Source organism: Erigeron canadensis, chromosome 7 (genome assembly GCF_010389155.1).
Source record: "Erigeron canadensis isolate Cc75 chromosome 7, C_canadensis_v1, whole genome shotgun sequence".
Lineage (NCBI taxonomy): Eukaryota > Viridiplantae > Streptophyta > Magnoliopsida > Asterales > Asteraceae > Erigeron > Erigeron canadensis.
The window spans coordinates 37,433,845-37,453,527 of NC_057767.1; the positions used below are offsets into that span (position 1 = coordinate 37,433,845).

The window sequence follows — 19,683 nt, forward strand, 5'->3', positions numbered from 1 at the left end:
TAATTCTGACCCATTTACGTATGAATTACTCAATGTCGGTTACTTATGGCTAAAAAGAAAACCTTTCAAGATGTCCATTTTACTAGACTTGTTAAAAATCGGCCAAAGTGTATGTTTAAAGGCCATCCCAAACAGTGACTTCATCATTTTATTTATCAGTTATGTTACATTTAGCACATCTAAATTGACATACGGTATGTCACTTCGTTTTATCATTTTATTTTTTAAATTAAAAACTAACTTAAGCACAAATTCCTTTCAGATTTAGTATCTTCTCCTCATTTAATTAATTGTCACTTCCCTGCCGCAGACAACAAATCTCCGCCACTTCTAATCGGACCACCATAACTTAAGTTAAATTTGTGAACTCTGGGAAACATATCTCAATTTTAGATAATGACGCGGTTTCCCTAAACCCTCCTTTTTGTCATAGGTTTGTGGTTTCGTTCGATCTTTTCATCCAAAATAATTGGTTTTCCATTCTTTGACCCATTTCAATGATTTTTTTTATATACATATTGTCATAAAAGCAACAATTCAATCGGTCATGAGTCCCACCCCCGCTCATCGGTTAACCAACGTCCCAAACCGACACAGACATGCACGTGAACGACACACTAGTCGGGGTCACCACTCACCACTACCATTGGAGCAGTCTAATGAACAAATCTATAGCGTCGCTTTATTCAAAAATTTATAGCAGTCTATCGTTATCTTGTTTCTTTTTAATGGTATCTAATACGTAATCGTGTATTACACGCTTCATAAAAATGAAAAAAAAGGTTTGCATATCAATAAACCAATCTTGTGAATAACCGTTTTAGCTTGTTACAGAACTTGCTTGAAACACCCAGTTTGACTGATTCGTCTTGAACACCCTCGACCAACAGTTTTGACTGGTTACTCGATAGGGTCTATAAATACGGATAGCTTTTTTGTTTAGGGACCTTGACCAGACTTGATGACCTTGACCAGCTGCCTAATTGAGGGACCAATTCCATTAATAGGATTTCAATGTCTGTTGGTTATTTATAGAGAGGTTGGACCAAGTTGGTACTAATTTGATTTTACGCATGATGTTTGGTAAGCAGTTTCTATTTTTGTTGAATAAATCACTTTACTTGATCTTTTGGACCATTTCATGTCCTTGTAGTTTTGCTCATAGTCTTTAGATATCCCATTCTGAACTATGTTGTAAATGGACAACCACCCTCGTTATCCCCTCTTTGTACACCACCAATTCCGATCATCGTTGCTGAAATTTTTGTCGGCAACCACAAAATAAAAAGGGGGTAATGGGGGACCCTTAGCCTCAGTTTCACAATTGAATATCCATCGATTCACCCTATACGATTTATATGATGCAGGTAAAAAGGAAACACAAAGTATGTATACCTAAGAAAATTATATACTCCAGTCGCATTAAGTGGGTGCCATGTTAGTGTATATCTGTTTAATCTTCAATTAAATTTAAGTGAGTGGTTTAAGTCCTAACAATTTGGGTAACAATTTTATACTTAGATGACTTGAAATAAATCAATGGAGTGTTTAAGAGAAATGTATGTTATGACTAAACATTATATTGTGGTCGTTTACCCTTTTCAAATTGTTCTCATTCGACTTTTAGACCTCCACCCACCATTCGACAGGCTTAACTTCGAATTGCAGTTAAATGTATGTGTCTAACCCTTTTTTTTTTTTGTTGCGGTCTGGGAAGAAACAGGACCACATACCATTAGACCATTTCATGGTGATTAGGTTTTGTACAGAACCAATTGCCTAAATACTGCTGGGTCAAATGGTGTTTTTTCACAAGCTAGCAATATACTACTCGGCTATTAGCAGTACAAAAAAATGTATACGATCTAAATTTCACATTTAAGAAATAATCTGACTGCTTTAGAGTCTTTACTAAAAATAAAAAAGATGTTTTGTAGAGAATTAGAGTCTAGTTTAATGTCGAGATAATACCTATCTCTACGTAGTAACAATGTAATAGTGTACTCTTTTTTAAGTGTCATAATATAATACTTGCATTGCCTTATTAGGCCGGTCCTTATAGGAACCATATTCTTCCTATCCTTCAACTATTCATAAGCTTTTTCACTTTTCTTGAACACTTCAAGAATACCCCTCTTTATAACCCCTATTCTTCTCCTCACATCAGCATTGTCACAAACCCAAGCCTTATGTGTTGTGAACTTACAAAACCTAAGCCTTTTGTGTTGTGAACTTACAAAGAGCGATAATTATCAACAAAGACGTTCTGTAAGTATCATTTTAGATGTACTTAAATCAACATCATTAAACTTTAAAATTGCTACTCCACTTCACATCTTATTCATAATCAATAATCATAATCATAATTCATTATATATCTAAAATTCTATGTTATATGATAATTCTATCTATAATCCCTTATAAAACATATTGGACTCTATATTTAACGAAATTCAGCAATATTTTCAATATCTCATATTGCTCATAATTCACACATTACCTCTAATTCTGTATTTCTAGACACAAGCAGACAAACACCTTATCAAGATCTAACACACAGTAACTTCTTTTTCTCCTTTCTATTTACACACACGCATATCGATTTCTCCCTCACTGGTTTGTATTATCATCACGGTTTAACCGCCGCAACACGCGGGTACAACTACCAACGCTCGTGTGTTATAATATTGCTACACAAATATAGCTTTACTCAAAGGTTGAATTATAATGTTTAATGTTTATATGTCACTTCTAAAGAAGTTCAGTTAGTTAAGGTTTCTTTAAATGCTTTCTATATAAATAAAACATAGAGAAAACAAAAATGGAAAAGAAATTGTCATACACCAAATTCAATGATGCACTTGACACTTTGATAGTTACCATCCAACTGTCCTCAAATTATACAATTAACTTTGACCGTTTGTTCATACATTTTACTCATTCTATTAGTATTATTATTTTATATTTCTAAATAATGTTTATAGTTTAGACATATGAGATTTCTCACATTTACTATTTTTACCTTAAAGTTATGCAAATGTATAATGATGGTTTAACTTGATTTCAAAATTTATATATGAGAAGTTTAGAGAAGCATCAAGAAATAAATAAAAATTTAAGAAAGAATATTGGAAAAATTATTCCGATTAGTGCTAGAGTAAATAAATATAAGGCAGGTAAGAATTTTATCGGTTCTTTTTTAGTACTTGATGTTTTTTAAAAATTCTTAATACACCCAGCTTATATGTGCACAGTGCACACATATCTGTATTATTGTATTTATGGGTTAGGTACTAATTTTGTGAAGATGAAAACTAGTATGTCAACGACAGATCGTGCCACTTGCACCTTTGAAACGGTTATAATAATGGATTACTTTTTTATACCAACACCAAAACTAGGTATAAAAGACTTGATTTTTTATTTTTTTGTATAAGAAGAAAAGTTACATGGTTTACCCATCTCAACTACGCTTTCATTACATTTTATTAATATCGTAATGTTAAAAAATAAAATACTTCATCTTTCCCATTTTATTTATCATGTTGACTAACTTTGATAGTAAATAACTTTGTTTGTGTCATGTAACACTTGATATAAAATATATAAATGGATTGAGTTTTTAATGTACTTTTCGTTCATATAAGTTTCATCAACTACTATATAGTACAAATAAAGTTATTTACGGTTAGAATTATTCAACATGACAACTAAAATGAGACGGAGGAATAAAAATTGTTCATCTATCATTACGATGCATAAATTGCTAGATACATGATAGGCAACTCACACATTTCTTCTCTTTTATCATCTATATTTGATTTTATCATTAAAGGCTGTCATTTATACATAATTTACAAACATAACTTGTACTCTATATTTTATGGCTATATTATTACAAGTAATTACTATGAATAGAACTTCATACATCAACCAGTTTTTTAGGATGAATCTAGATGTATTATTGTATATACTAGATTTGTATGTTTGTATGTTGACCATTAGTACTTTGTTAGTTGGTCTTCATTTATTAATTAACTAGCTAATCAACCCCATATTATGCGGACATTTGAATAGAATTTGATTTATAATGATACACCACAATGAATGTATTTAATTTTATATTACGTTGAATACTATTATATTGTATATTTTAAGTAAGCTGATATTATAATAATCAATTTCAATATATATATATATATATATATATATATTTGTTTCCCATTTCAATAGAAACTTTTCATGATTTTTCATGATTATCTACTAAAAATATTTTAAAGCCATAATATCTATGAATAAATTTCCATTATTCTTTTTCTTTTTTTCTCTACTTTTAATTATTATTCGATGATGTCATAAAAACCTCAAGATTATATATTAAGAAGTCTTCTTTAATATAAAATGACATCATCGCAATTTTTTTATATTAATATAAGAGATTTTGAAGTTTTGAAGAAAAAAACATCTACCAGTGTTTTTTATTATTATTAATGTAATACGTTTTACAACTATCATAACAAACATTATAAATGTGGAGTATATAATATACAATAGTGATAAGATAATGATAAATCAACCTAATTTATATGCTTAATAGTCAATCTAATTATAAGATGATAACATGTAGAAAAATCAGGGGGCAATATTAGGAAAAAAAATTAGTGGAATCCACGTGTTAAATTCTTAAGATTTTAAGTTGATTTTTAGCCTTTTAGACATATGAATTAGATTGATTAATCATTTTCTATATAAAAAATACTATTACCTTGATACCTTTATCTGTTTTCATTATGAAAACTTAATATTATGGATCACAAATTTCAACATCGATGATTAACCCAAGACACTTAATTAATACTAAATATATGTTATTAACAAGTGGTGGGTGGTGCAGTGTGGACCACCATTAACATGGAGAAGCCACTTTTGCGAATCAATCACCTCAATCTATGGTTGTCAACTTGTCATTACACTTCACCATCAGATCTTATATACAAAAAGAAAAAAAAAAAGAAAAAAACAATCCCATGAGGTTGACTTATGTCTAATGCCAACCCAGTGGCAACCCATACATACCATGCATACAACAAATACACGGTTACAAGAATTAGCATCTGTTTATATTTTATTACGCTATAAAATAAAAAGACGCGTTAAAGCTTTTATAATCTCAACTTCGACTCGAATATTATTTTCTAATTTCTACATATACGTTGCTTTTGTCAATGAGTTCCAAATGACAATTAATCCCAAGAGCATCAAATGAACAATTATGTAAAAGACTGTTAAACTTGTACATACAACTTATAGTTTATAATTAGAGATATTATCCCATTGCAAAGTAACCAAAAAAAAGAATGAAAAAAAGGGCTCAAAGTAATCAACCCTGTGTGTAGAAAAAAGAATAGAATACAAATTTATCACAATAAGATTAACTTTCCGGCACCTAACCGGAATCCGCCATTTTAACGACCTTTCGGGTTCATTATTTGTGAGAAAACCGCACTCGGTGTTAAACCATCCGAGTCCTCACTAGCCAAACTCCTCCCACCAATGCTCATTGACATTCCGGTACTTCTTGAATCTGTCACATTTCCTTCATAACCATCATCAGCCACCTTCCCTTTTAGTGGCAATTCGTCATAAACTCCCTCTTCCAAATCCAATGCACCTTTGCCGCCACTGTCTTCTGCACTCTCTTGAAGTTGCAGAGCGAATTCAAGGTTCCATAACACGTCACCCATTGATGGCCGCTCAATCCCTTGGTCTGCCACACACTTTACTGCTGTCTCTGCCACTTTCTTGAAACATTCAGGCGAGATTTTTCCCTTTAGATATGGGTCTATAATCTGGTCGAGAATACCCTTCTTGTGACAATGTTGAGCCCATTCGGCTAAGCTCACTTGTTCCTTTGGAAGTGTTGGGTTTAGAGCAGGACGGGCACATAATATCTCAAAAAGAACCACCCCAAATGAGTAAACATCAGATTTATCCGTTAATTGTTGTCTTCTGAAGTATTCAGGATCTAAATATCCAAAACTACCTTTGACCACGGTGCTAACATGAGTGTGATCCAAAGCAGGCCCTGTTTTGGATAGCCCAAAGTCAGAAACTTTAGCAACCCATTTCTCGTCTAGGAGGATATTAGTTGTCTTTACATCACGATGGATGATTGTGTGCTTGGCACCCGTGTGAAGATAATGAAGACCACGTGCAGATCCTATGCAAATCTCCAGCCTTTGTTTCCATGGTAATGGTTGGTTTTGGGACTTGTAAAGATGCTCACGAAGAGTCCCATGAGCCATGTAATCGTATACCAAAATCATTTCATTGTTGTCTTCACAATAACCAATCAAAGATACAAGGTGACGGTGACGAAGCTTTGAAAGCATCTCAATTTCTGTTTGGAATTCGTTTACACCTTGATCAGATAACGGATTTCCACGTTTAATAGCAACTTTAGTCGTTCCACCATCTATTTCACCTTTATAGACTTTCCCGAATCCACCAACACCAAGAAGTAAAGTTTCATCAAAGTTTTTGGTGGCTGCTTTGATCTCTGAAAATGAAAAATGTCGGCATAAGTTTGAAGGTAGAGATGACGCATAGCTTCCCGTGGTGTTTGTTTTGGCGGTAGAACCCGAAGAGTGGGAGTTTCCATACAAGGAAAGTGGCAGCCAACCGGATGGGCCATCACTCGAGCTTGGATCCTTTCGTTGCTTGCCTTTACGGGTAAGAAAGCAAACAAACAGACCAATAAGAAGAACAGCAGCAATGCCACCACCAACACTGCCACCAATTATCCCGGTTTTGCTTGATTTACCAGACTTGGGTGATGACAAACCCCTATTTGGGTCAATGATTGGTTGTACTGGAGCAGGGGCTGGAAGTGATCCTGCGAGATTACCATCACTAGCGTTTATCTTGAATATCTCCACACCATTCAAGATTGCATCAAAATATTGTGGCTTTAATGCAGTGTTTGGATGCAGTGCTAGCCACAGATCCTCACGGGGCGCGCCAAGGGCAAAAAAGACGACATAATCCTTATACACAGGCACCTCCCTTTTTGTTGCCCAAGCAATCACATCAGCCTCGGTCTCTGCGGTTTGATTATTGATGAAGATTTCAAATACTCGTTGATTAATGCGGGTGAAATCCGGAGCAATTTCACAGAAATGAAGTCTAACCAGGTATGAGAAGCCGGTGTCAACGTCAAAGTACCAACTCAGATTATAGCCTGTGTTGACTTCTGGAGTTGGACCCATTGACCTAGCGGTTTTATATACATCCACTGGTGCAACGTAATCTTCCATGCCTGAAGGGTAACTGATAGTAATGTTTGGATCCGTAGCTACAGAAACCCCATTGGAAGCCCCAAAGATATATGGAGTATCACCTCCCCATGATCTAAAAAGCCCGGTATCCTTAGAAGGCGAAATAGCCTGCCCACCAACATTTAACCGATAGACATTTTCAAGAACAGTGTTGTTGTTTATGTCATAACCTGTGCTAGAACCAACAATCATGGTGTTTCCGGCAGAAGCATAAATATCTGGATGAGACACAATTTCAATACCATTAACAAATGCATACGAATCAGGTGTTCCGGGAGCAGGAGTGAATGTCAAATTCAATGTCCCAGAATCAACATTCACCGAATACTCCTTAGATATGAAATCAAAGTTCAGATTGGTTGCAGTCTCGGACGCACTAAAGTTTTTCAAAAGGGTATACGAGCCAGAAACGACTGAAAACACGCCTTTGGAGGCATTAAGGTTGGCATATGAAGCAGGATAGAAGTAAAGACGAACAAACTTCCTACCCGATGCTACAGGAAAACTATAAGTGAATTCTGATCTGAATATACGAGCAGTCATATAAGGGACTGTCGGCACAGAAGGTTTTTGCGTTGCTGCCTCTGAAGCTATTGAACTAGAACCTAACGCAAACTTTGACCCGGCATCTGATGTCCATTGTCTACCATCATCATCACTCAACTCACCATTTGCACCACAATTTAACAAAATCTTGTCGGCCGGGACATAATCCGCAGCTAAAACTACATGAATTAGGTTGCCTAATAGTAGAAAACCATATAAGTATTCCAACAGGTGATACCTGTTAGGGCTTCTCATTATACTTGCCACAGTTTCAAACCTGAAAAGTATTATACAAATTGTCAAAGAAAAACTAAATCAAATTCTCATTGTTTATATTTCAAGGGTAACAAATATGTAAAAGACATTTATGAAACGCAATAAATTGATAAGATTATTACAAAAATGACAAAAACAAAATCAAGTTTCAATCTTTAAACTAAGTAATAACAAAAATGCAAACATAATTAAAAGGTTTTCTATTTCCAAAAATCTAAACCATGTAAAAATATCACAAGAATGACATAAACACAATCAAGCTTTAATTTTTAAATTAAATCATAGCTTAAAATTCTAATATAACATCTAGAGAACTAATAAATTTCTAATTTTTAATCCAAATCTTATAAAAGTATCACAAAAATGACAAAAGCACAATCAAGTCTCAATCTTTGAATGAAATTACAACCAAAAAAATAAAAAAAAATGTCTAGTCAACCGATAATTTTTTAATTTTTCTAATTTTTAAATTAAAACCTTACAAAATACATACAACAATGGGAAAAATAAAAAATAAAAATGATATATTTTTGAACTAAATTCATAATATATATGTAAGAACTATAAATCAAGTTTCAATTATCAATTTACAAAATCTGATATAAATTAACTAAAAATGATAGTTGTTACATAACATAAGATAAAAATAAATTTAAGTTCAAATCAATAAAAATGATAAGCATTAAATTAACTGCAAATATTAATAAATAACTGAAAAATGTTACACATAAATTAAATAAGTATCTAATAAGCTATCCTAAAATAAGTAACAAAATTAAAAAATAAAGATTAATAATCAACAATATAATAATTATAACAATTATAGTAATATCTATCAGCAAGATCTAAACTTTTCAGCTAATCTAAACTTTAAATATACATACAGTTAAAACCCATAAATTTTCTTTAAATATAAACAGATCTAAGAAGCTTAACTAACTAAAAATATATATCTAAAATACCTGAAAAACAAAGAAATGGAATGAAGCAAGTGTTAATTAATGTTAATACATGAATTGATTGAAGAAATATATATAAATGGGAAGTTATGAAAATGAGGTGTGAAATTTGGAGAGAGAGATGGAGATATACAGAGAGATATAGATGTAGATACAGAGTGTATGTATGTATATGTGTGTCTGAGAGAGAGATGTAGGGAATTTAATATAAAGATTTGTTAAAATAGCTGGCCGGTTTTATGAAGTTTTTATATGTTTGTTTAGAACGTGGTTGATGTAACAATAGAGACGGAGGTGAGAATGACTATATTACCCTTTATATATATTTATAATTCTATGTAGGCACATAGAACAAGGACACTAGTAAGGACGAGATATGAGAGAGGCAGGACGCAAATGGTTACACCCATGGGAGGCCCGAAGGAGAGGCAAATCCGACCTCTGCACAGGGCACATGTTTAAAGGGGGCACAAAATCGTTAAAAATTATATATATATATATATTGTATATGTATAAGTATAATGTGTTATATAGATAGATATATTTGATTCCAATAATCAGCTAATGACTAAATTATAAATATTATGATTTTGTTACTCTTATAAAGTCTCATTTGTCAAAAAATTGCATATATATTTAAATTCTCTAAGAGCTAGGGCATATTTTATCCCGTCTCGGTCTGGGTATTCGAATCCTCAGGGCCGCCACTGGTTACACATTTACTAGTGTTATAGGGTAGAGAGTAGTAGGCATGACATGGGTTCATTGGTTTTCGAGGTCAGAAAATGATGTAAACAACTAAGATAGATAGGAGGTGATTTTGTTCTGTATCGGTCTTAAAGATCACCAAGATGGTTATCAATGAGACGACCGACAATGGAAGAGTGAAAGTAACTAGCTTAAAGATGATTGGACATTTGGAGTCGGGGGAAACATGTATATAATGGACACAAATTCCGCTATCGAAAATGCATCGGATTATAGGTAGAAAAATGATTTATCCTTCTAAAAATTAGCTTAATTTTTTAAAAAATCTATAGGATAGTGACATGAAAATTTCACCAATTTTCTTTTTTAATCTTACCTTTGGTTTTTCTACATGTTAAGATTTAATAGTTAAAAGGATTTTGAAATTGTTGTATTATTTTAAAAGAAGTTATCATTTCTTTGTTATAACATTGTAACATTGTCAACCAAGCGACAACTTTATGTTTTAGTATATGCAATATTTTTTATTTGCTTTGAAGTAATAATCATTTCATAATAGGAAGTTTTTCTGAAAATGATTTTCCTATCTTAATATAGAGTAACACATCTCATTTTCATTATACTTTACTACATAATGAAAAACAAACTTAGATACGGTTATAATTTGTTTTACTATTTGAAATAATCACCTCCCCTTCCTTTTTATACTATTTCACATCTCTAGTAAAACAATTTAATTTAAATATCTTGGTTAGTTTTCCACACAAAAATTGGTAGTCATGAAGAGGGTCCATTTGTATAACGCGTCAAAAATGAAAGGGGAATATTTTTACAGATCATAAATGTATGACAGCATACTCGAAATAGTAGCCGCATAAAGACTAGGTCCATCACCGTTTTTGATATTCTAATTTAAGTTTTGGCCCTCATACTATAATTTATTCCCTTAACTGGATCTTAAGCGTATATAAAGCATTGCACAAACACTCGTATATGTATACTTTTTAAACTATTACGAGTTACGAGTAGGCTTTTACGAATGGAGTCAATTTATACCAAAAACTCGTCATTTGCCCATATACCCACATTGGCCATGAGAGTTTTATCTTCTCATATTAAATTGTAAATGTATATAGTCAAGTCCCCATTCATCATCATTCTCTTCTAAAATGAATACATTCACAAGACATAACATTCATAATAATTGTATTTTTTTTAGTAATTCTCTGAAAATTCTATGTATTGCAACCTCTTTTTCTCATATCCTGACATTGACAATATGAACATTGTTGTTATAGTGTTTCTTTCCTTTTTTTAATCTAGCTAGCTATTGCAAGTCACGACTTAAGCCCGACAACTTTAAGAGACTATCATCACATAATAAGCGGTCTGTTTGTGTCAAGAATGTTACAAATATCGTTCACCAAAAATCTAATATTCCATATTACGAAAGCTATATGTGTCCCACATCTTTTAATTCCTATGTAAATTCTCAAAATAAAAGACTTTTTCTATCATAAATTTTGTTGGTTTATCTTTTATGATTTATCCCGTTATTAATTCACCTTTCATATAAATAAATAAAATAATAACTAAACCTTAAATATTAAGTAATTAAAAAACACGAAAATACATTTTTACTTCAAAACGTTAGGTATAATCCGCGTAATAATTAAAGGTAAAATATGAAACCAACAATATCAAACAAATGTTAAGTACCATGCAAATAATTAACTCTATTACATATCATGTGTTATCATGTGTTTTATAATGGATTTATGGATGACTAAATAGAAATAAGTCAAATAGCATAGTTTACAGTTCAACGAAAAAGTTATGTTGTCTCTTGTTTCATCTCCAAAATACTTATTAGGAAAACTGAAAAGAATAACTTGTTTAAGATGAAATTTTACAAATTATGCGTATCACCTACAACAACTTGATGAACTCAACCGGAAATGAAAGCAAAACAGATAAAAAAAAAAAAGAATTACTAACAATTTAAAATATGACAACAGTACAAGATCTTGGCACATCATCATCGATCTCTTGATTGCTGATAAATAGTAAAAAAACACTAGCTACTTCATTTCATTCATAACATAGCGGCTAGTACGACATATAGCCTATAACAAGTTCACACACGTCCGTCATCATGACTGCACCTTTATCTAAAAACAAACCTAACACAACAAATTAACCTAACACACGTACAAACTCTTACAAGAGATCGATACTAATTCTCATACTATAACAAACCAACATCAAACATATCATTAAATGAACTCAATCACCACACCTTAATTGCCTTCGTCATTATCACTGCTTTCATCATCACTATCACTACAACTCCCTTGGGCGTCATTACCAGTTTCATCATCACTATCACCCCTTAATTCGGACCCCCCTGATAAGGACCAACTTAAGGACCGTATGGTCGAACATCACCAAAAGCTTTTAGTTTTAAATACCATTAATGAAAAGATAGATGACCTATCAAGCGAGGATATGTACAAATTATATATGTAGATTGCTCCATCTTTTCATATATGTTTTATTTGAACTAAAACCTATATATGTACGAATAGTATATAATGTTTAATTATATAAAATAGAATTACTAATGTTGTGTTACTTATCGTAATTATATCATTATTTTGATCTAAGGGTTGTAATTAAAAGTTAGAACTAATTTAAAAGTCCTTGTTATTTTATAAAAGAATTCAAGACCTTGTCATAACTTTATATTATTATAGAAAGACATAACATACTTATCATATTAACCATATTCGACACAATACATTTTTAAATAATAAGATCTTTATATTTCAATATGTCTTATTTTAAATTATTGATCACACAAATAAATGATAAAAGTTAGTTTAAAATAAACATAAAAAACATTATGCATAATATATATATGTTTTTGAAAGGTGTGAATTACTCATAAATCAAAACATCAACAAAGGTTGTATTAATCCGTGTGTGATGTGCAAAATCGAGCTTTAAATTTATAAAACTAAAACTACCCAAAAACTCGCTACTACGCATTCACGGGCAGTGGACCCGATCGTTTGTAATATAGTTAAGAGATAAGTCTGAGTTCGTTCTCAAGGATTGGAAATGATTAGTTGCTTATGAAATGGTTTGAAAAATGGGTGTTGCTTCGAAAATCCTCTTGACAAATAAAGTAAATTGGTTTGCAAAATAATTGCATAAACTGAAAAAGACTTCAGACAATATAATTAAAAGTCATCCACCTTGACTTCCATCGACTTCAAATGTGATTGCATTTAATGAAGAACAAATTCTCTAGAGTTTAAAGATAATCGTGACAAGATTAAGATACTCACGTGGTACCACCAACCGTGAACAAAATACCAAATCACCTAACTGCTAGTTAAATTACCCAAACCGGTACCACCAAAACTAAGACAATTCTTCTAACAATCAGTTTTATTGACTATCAAATTATCAATTGAACCTAAGTGACAATAGCGTGGTACCACCAACCGATATCAATCACGTTGACAAAATTAATCTTTTCTTAAAATGATATTCACTATCATACCATGAACTAGTGATAATTACTTATAGACAAGTAACCGTTTTAAAATCACATACACATTCAACTGGTACCACCAACGAAGAATTATATGCAACCAATATCAAAATTAATTAATGAAAAGAATTAACATCATCAAGATCACAGAACAATGATAATTAAATAAACCCTTTTGAATTAAAAATATTGTAATCACATTATCCGTCTCGTTTCATCAAGGTGGATGATTAAACGTTTAGCCACTCATGATCAATCCAAAATAATAAATAAAATAGAAGAGAAACATGATGTACCAATCGTTTGATGAAAAGTAAATTGCAAGACAATAAGTGGATACGATCTAGATGGGTGCCCGTGAATCTTCAACGAATCCGCATAAGAAATAATCTTGATTGGAGGAAGAAGAACCCTTGTAGAACAGCTCCTAGAAAGATTTTTGATGATTGATTTTCGACCTAGGGTTTGCTATTTATACTCCTCCAAAATCTGATGCAAAAACAAGGCAAGTCTGGTTCTCCCGTGCACCCACTGCGGCGCAGTGGGGTTGAGCTTTCTGTAAGAACTCAACTCGACCATTTTTTTTTTTGCACAAGTTGACTTTATTTGACCAATCCATACTTAGAAAATTTTTTGACAAAATAAAGTGAAAAACTCAAAATGTTCAAATTCAAAATCTAACAAATTAGAACACCTTAATATGTTATAATAAACATATCCTATAAGTTTCAGACCTTAAAAACATCGGATGAAGCTCGGAAAAATTTTGCTCGAAGACAGGGGGACTGCGGCCGCAAGCACGGTCGACCGTGTTTTACGTCCGTGCTCCCAGAAACTGAACACCAAGAAGAAAATACTGCAGACGTTGAGCACGGTCAGCCGTGTCTGCGTCTGTACTCTTACTGCACACACCAAACATCAAATTGACTATTAACTTAATTTGCAACCTTTTTTAAACTCAAACACAAGTTCCATCACACATCAAATCTAATTTTAAACCTTCACAAGACATAATTTACAACATAACTCAAGTGTCCATTTGATCATACATCATTTACACATCCGAATGGGTCGTTTACCCAAGTTGACAATTCAAACCAAAATGACCATGCTTACTTTTGAAATCATAAGAACCAACATGACCAAAAACTTAACATGACCACATATTTTCCCCACCAAAAGAACTTGTTCATCCAAATCAAAAGCTTGTATCAAGAGCCATAATAGTCAAAAGGGATTATCTACCGAAATTACCCAAATTGCCAACCTTCAAGATGGCCAAAACCTTCAAATCTTCACTCGATCAAATTCTTGCTCTTGCTACTATCAACTCCTATAAAAGGGTTAAATAACTAAAACATAAGCAACGCTTAGTGAATGCATACACATATAATCATAATCATGTTATCATAACAATGTGCATCAAACACCACATATAGCCTATCAAAGATAGCCATTTCATTCATATCAATCACAAACATAGAATTCATCACAATTCATTTTCAATATGGCCATGGACAATTTGGCTAGTAGGAATTTACCCACCTACTAGCTCATACAAACAACTTGACTAGTAGGAATTTACCCACCTACTAGTTCTCACAACCAATCAAACAAATGGGTCATAGGAATTTACCCACCTATGACCTCTATTAACAAGAACATGATTATATGCATATACACTCACCTCAAACTTGGCTATTAGATACAATGGCTAAAGGCTCAATTAAATGATCTTCACCACCTATACATAATACAACAAATTATATATCTATGAGTTTCATTACTCAACTCTTTCAAAATCATCTACTTGATTTCATCATAAACTTTATTCATTATGGTGTTTGGCTCTTAAAGCATTCCCACAAAATTCCATTTTCAAGTTCATAATATGATCTAGCCAAACACCCTAAAACATAAGGTCTATTACTATGGGGTTTCATTATAAAAAATCAAATGCATTGACCCCATGCTTCTTCTTATAACTCCATTAGGGTTCCTTATCAAAATTCCCAAGATAGCAAAAATCCCCAATTTTTCTAGCCAAGAATCCTAATTTTAAAATCAAGAACCCTAATTTCATAACTCAACAATTAGGGAGAATTCTTACCTCAAAAGACATATAGAACAATTTAAATCTAATTTCCTTCCTTTTCTTCTTGCTAAATTCAAACCCTCACAAGGCCACCACAATCTCTCAATTAGTTTCTTAGTTCTTCAATTAGATAGAAGAACTTAGGGGTGAATTTCATATATTAAATTTGTGTAATAGAAGATTGTAGAATAATTTTGGAGAGGTAAGAATTTGAGAGAGATTTGCTAGTGAAATTATGAATCATCAAGTAATGGGGCTGGATACTCCTCCTCATGCCACGTTATATCTCAATTTTTGGGGGGTATTATACCCACTAGCTACTAAAGTTCCAACTAAATTAACCCATTATCTCAAAACAAAATACTAGAAAGTTAATTTAATGTCAGAACTATAAAAAGGGTTAATTTTCTATTACCTTAAAATATTGGGGTGTTACAAATCTCCCCCACTCAGAATCGATCACGTCCCCGTGATCCAAGCTATGGATAAGAATGCATAATACACCAACAAATCATGCTCGTTCTCCCAAGTATATTCTGATCTCTTTTAGTGCTTTCCTTGCACTTAGAACGATCATACCGTCTTATTGTCAATTCTCCTTAATCTTTCTATAGAAATAACAATTTGTTCTTAATCATAAAACAACTTTTAAAATACATTTACTTTAACTCAAAGGGTACATATTATATTATCACAAAACACTTTCGCGATATATGAAAATGTGCTATTGATTCAAAATGGCTACTCAAGCAACTCTAATTTGTATACTACTTTACCTGCACAAGTCAAAATCCATAACGGTCCAATATATCGTGAACTCCATTTTTCCATACTTGCAAAACCAAAACAAACTTTTCTATGGAAACACTCTTATTATTCCTTATTCACCAATTATGAACTTCAATGAGTATCCTTCTAATATCAACATACGACTCTTGTCTATTTTGAGTCGCTTTAAGTCTTTCACTACTTTCATTTATCTTTACGAAATCTCAAGAACACCTCGGGTCTTTCAAACTCTCATTAATTCATTTGTCCCCAATGATTGGGAGTTCAATATTTTTCACCATAAACATTCCATTCAATATCTATCAATATTCTTCTCATTTCAGGGATCTTAAAACCTTTTTGTTTTCTATTTCAAAATAAAAAATAAAAAATTATGAACTCTTAATTGACAAGGGCTTTTGTATCTCATACCATCGTAGAGATTTTCACTTATCCTATCAAACCAATCTCACATTCATTCCTAATTCATAATTCCTTATTTCCCACACTTAAGGGATTACTAAAATAAGTTACAAACTCTCGAGATAATTCATTTTTCTTTTGTCTCTTAAAACTTATGAGTTAATTATAAATATCTCTTCTACAATTCCTTGCACAAATTAAAACATTTCGATTACATCATTAATCAAAATTACCATACACGGTTTATTAGATGTATAGCATGACAGTCTTATAACAATCAAAAACAAAACAAAACCAATATATTCATGCTATCATAATAATTCACTATCTTAGTCTCTCATGTGGGGTTAAACACATCACCAATCATGTCTAACACATCTTGTTATATAACAACAACTTTAAACATACCTCGATGGTCTTTATTAAATTCGGCGGTAACTCCAACTTTTATAAAAATTTCTCAATGCTAATAATAACGATGCCACGGTCTTAATACCTAGTGGTCTTATATTGATGATCACGATATCATATGTCTCACTACCTAATGGTCTTACACTACAATAATAAAGCCGCAGGTTTCACCACCTTGTAGTCTTATACCGATAGTATTATGCCATGAGTTTCACCACTCAATGGTCTTATAAATGGTGCCACGGGTTTCACTGCATTATGGTCTTATACCAAATTCAATCACAATTCCATATATCTTGTATTTTCTCATTATAAACTCTTTATTAAATGATCATTATTAATTTATGCATCATTGCATTCATACTCACTATCCAACTTTTATAACTATACGTTAACTAAGTTTTATCAATACTACTAAAGTCTTGACGGTGGCATCATCTCAATGCCACTTCATTTAGATGAATCAACTTACATTTAACGAATTTTAAGCTATTTCCATGTAACGATTCTCTTTCTACTCTTCTAAAGGACTTGGAAAACTTCACTTCAATATATTAAACTTGTAGCTTCCACTAAGTTTCATTTTTAAATTTCATCTGTTTATCAGAAGAAAGACTTAACACTATCTCGGAAAAGATTTCAGTAGTTTCTTTCTTAATACCAAACAACATCACAACTCACTCCATAATTACCATCATCACTACTTACAGATTCATTACCAAACACTATGATTATCACTCAAAGTCATAACGTTATCCGCGAACTTTGTCACCATCGTCTATATACTTGTTACTTCCGCCTCACCCGCCAATATATTTTATTTTTCTTTTATAGTTCTTTTAATTACTATCTCCTTTGTGTAATAACAAATGTTCTTTCGGTCCAAATTCCATTACATTTCCACCAATTCACTAATTAACAAGGTAATAGCATTTCTAATTCCTTATGATCAACTTAATCAATTAATTTACTATCATTAACCTTACTTTCCTTTCTATATTATCTTACATCTCTTAATTCTCATATGATTCAATCAACCATTTCATTTCTTAATTATTTTTCCTTACGCACTCAACATCACCCTATAAATTCTACATCCTCAATTATCTTATAGTAACGAATCTTAAAACTTCTATACCAACTTCATTATAGTTCAAAAATGACACTGTTCAACCTACCATTATCATCTGACCTATATTTTACTATCATTTACTCATAAATTATCAACATTAAATTTTCAATTTATCTCTTAGGTACCAACTTATTATCCTTATCGAACTCTATAATTGATTTATCTCCCATAAAACCATACTAATGAGAATATTGACTTCGAGAATATAAATAAATCGAATACACTATGACTCGAATCATAAAATTTATACTCATAGTAAACATATAAACATATTGAATCGACTCTTTGCTTTCCAGTAAACGTACCAACGAATTTCTTTAACCATAATACCGTATTCTCTAAACTGAATCATTTCCTTAATGTGACTTATTCCGCATTTAAATATAAACCTTGCTCAATACAATTTTCTCATCGTCTATATCATTTAAACAAATCAAATTATAAATTTACCAAACTATGAATAGCCCTTAGTCAAGAGACTAGAAAACATATTTGAATTTATTACTTGTTACATCCATAATTTTCCTTTTGGCACTCAGTCTTTTGATAATATCCATGCTAGTTCAGATAACCATACACCCTTCGCATAATTATGACAATATTTGTTCTATACTTCTGCACCATCATCAAGTAAACATTATTTTCATAAGCATTACCTCAAAGCACTTCGTCCCACAACTCAATTCATTTCATTCAAACCATTTATATATTGTTACTTATTTGCTAAATTATTTGTTATCATCAATATAATGATATCAACTGTATCCATACCATACTTTTCTCTTTCATTCCATCTAATCATTAAAAGAAAATTCAAGGACCAAATTCTTTTTCTAAGGTCAACTCGGCTTACTCTCATGTTATCTTTTCTTATCTTATTTATCATTCTACCCTTTACATTCATGATATCATATTACCCCAAACATTTATAATTATATGGAGGTATTCACGTTCTCTTCATCCTCCATCAAACCACTTCTAACAATTCATGTACCTCTACTCTAAATCACTTGTCAACAAACGTGGAACTCAACCCACGAAGTCAATTAGACTAAAACCTATTGAATGAATTTGTTTCAGCGTGTGCATTATCACTCTGGTGGTTTGGGTATCAATCCAAATCTGTTCAAGTGTGGTGAGGTTCGCTTGAATCTTCCTACTAAAAATGATGGGTGGGAGTCGATGTGGGTGCCTGGCACTTCGACTATGCTCCAACTTCTGGTCTCCATATAGATCGAATGATGTCTTTAAGACCGATCCGTTGTTCAATGAACCTGCATATGCAACTATGAAAGGCTCTCCTTACAGAGAATATGCTTCGTTCCTATACAATGAGACTACTTATATAAAATCACTGAAAACAATGACGTATACCATGAACAAACCACCCAAGGTAAGATTATGAGTTTTTACTTTTTCCTTTGTTTCCCTTTGTTTAGTATGTTTATATATCTAATGAGATCGAT

At 32.1% G+C, this 19,683-nt stretch overlaps 1 protein-coding gene across 1 annotated transcript; it reads right to left on the bottom strand.

Moving 5' to 3' along the window:
* Positions 1 to 5,243: 5,243 nt before the first annotated feature.
* Positions 5,244 to 9,272, bottom strand: LOC122606664 (receptor-like protein kinase FERONIA). The gene is made up of 2 exons (XM_043779503.1): positions 9,122 to 9,272; positions 5,244 to 8,160 (listed from the first exon to the last, which is right to left on the bottom strand). Exon 2 carries the CDS (start codon positions 8,136 to 8,138, stop codon positions 5,466 to 5,468), a length of 2,673 nt encoding a protein of 890 aa, XP_043635438.1. The 5' UTR covers positions 8,139 to 8,160; positions 9,122 to 9,272; the 3' UTR covers positions 5,244 to 5,465.
* Between the last annotated feature and the right edge of the window lie 10,411 nt (positions 9,273 to 19,683).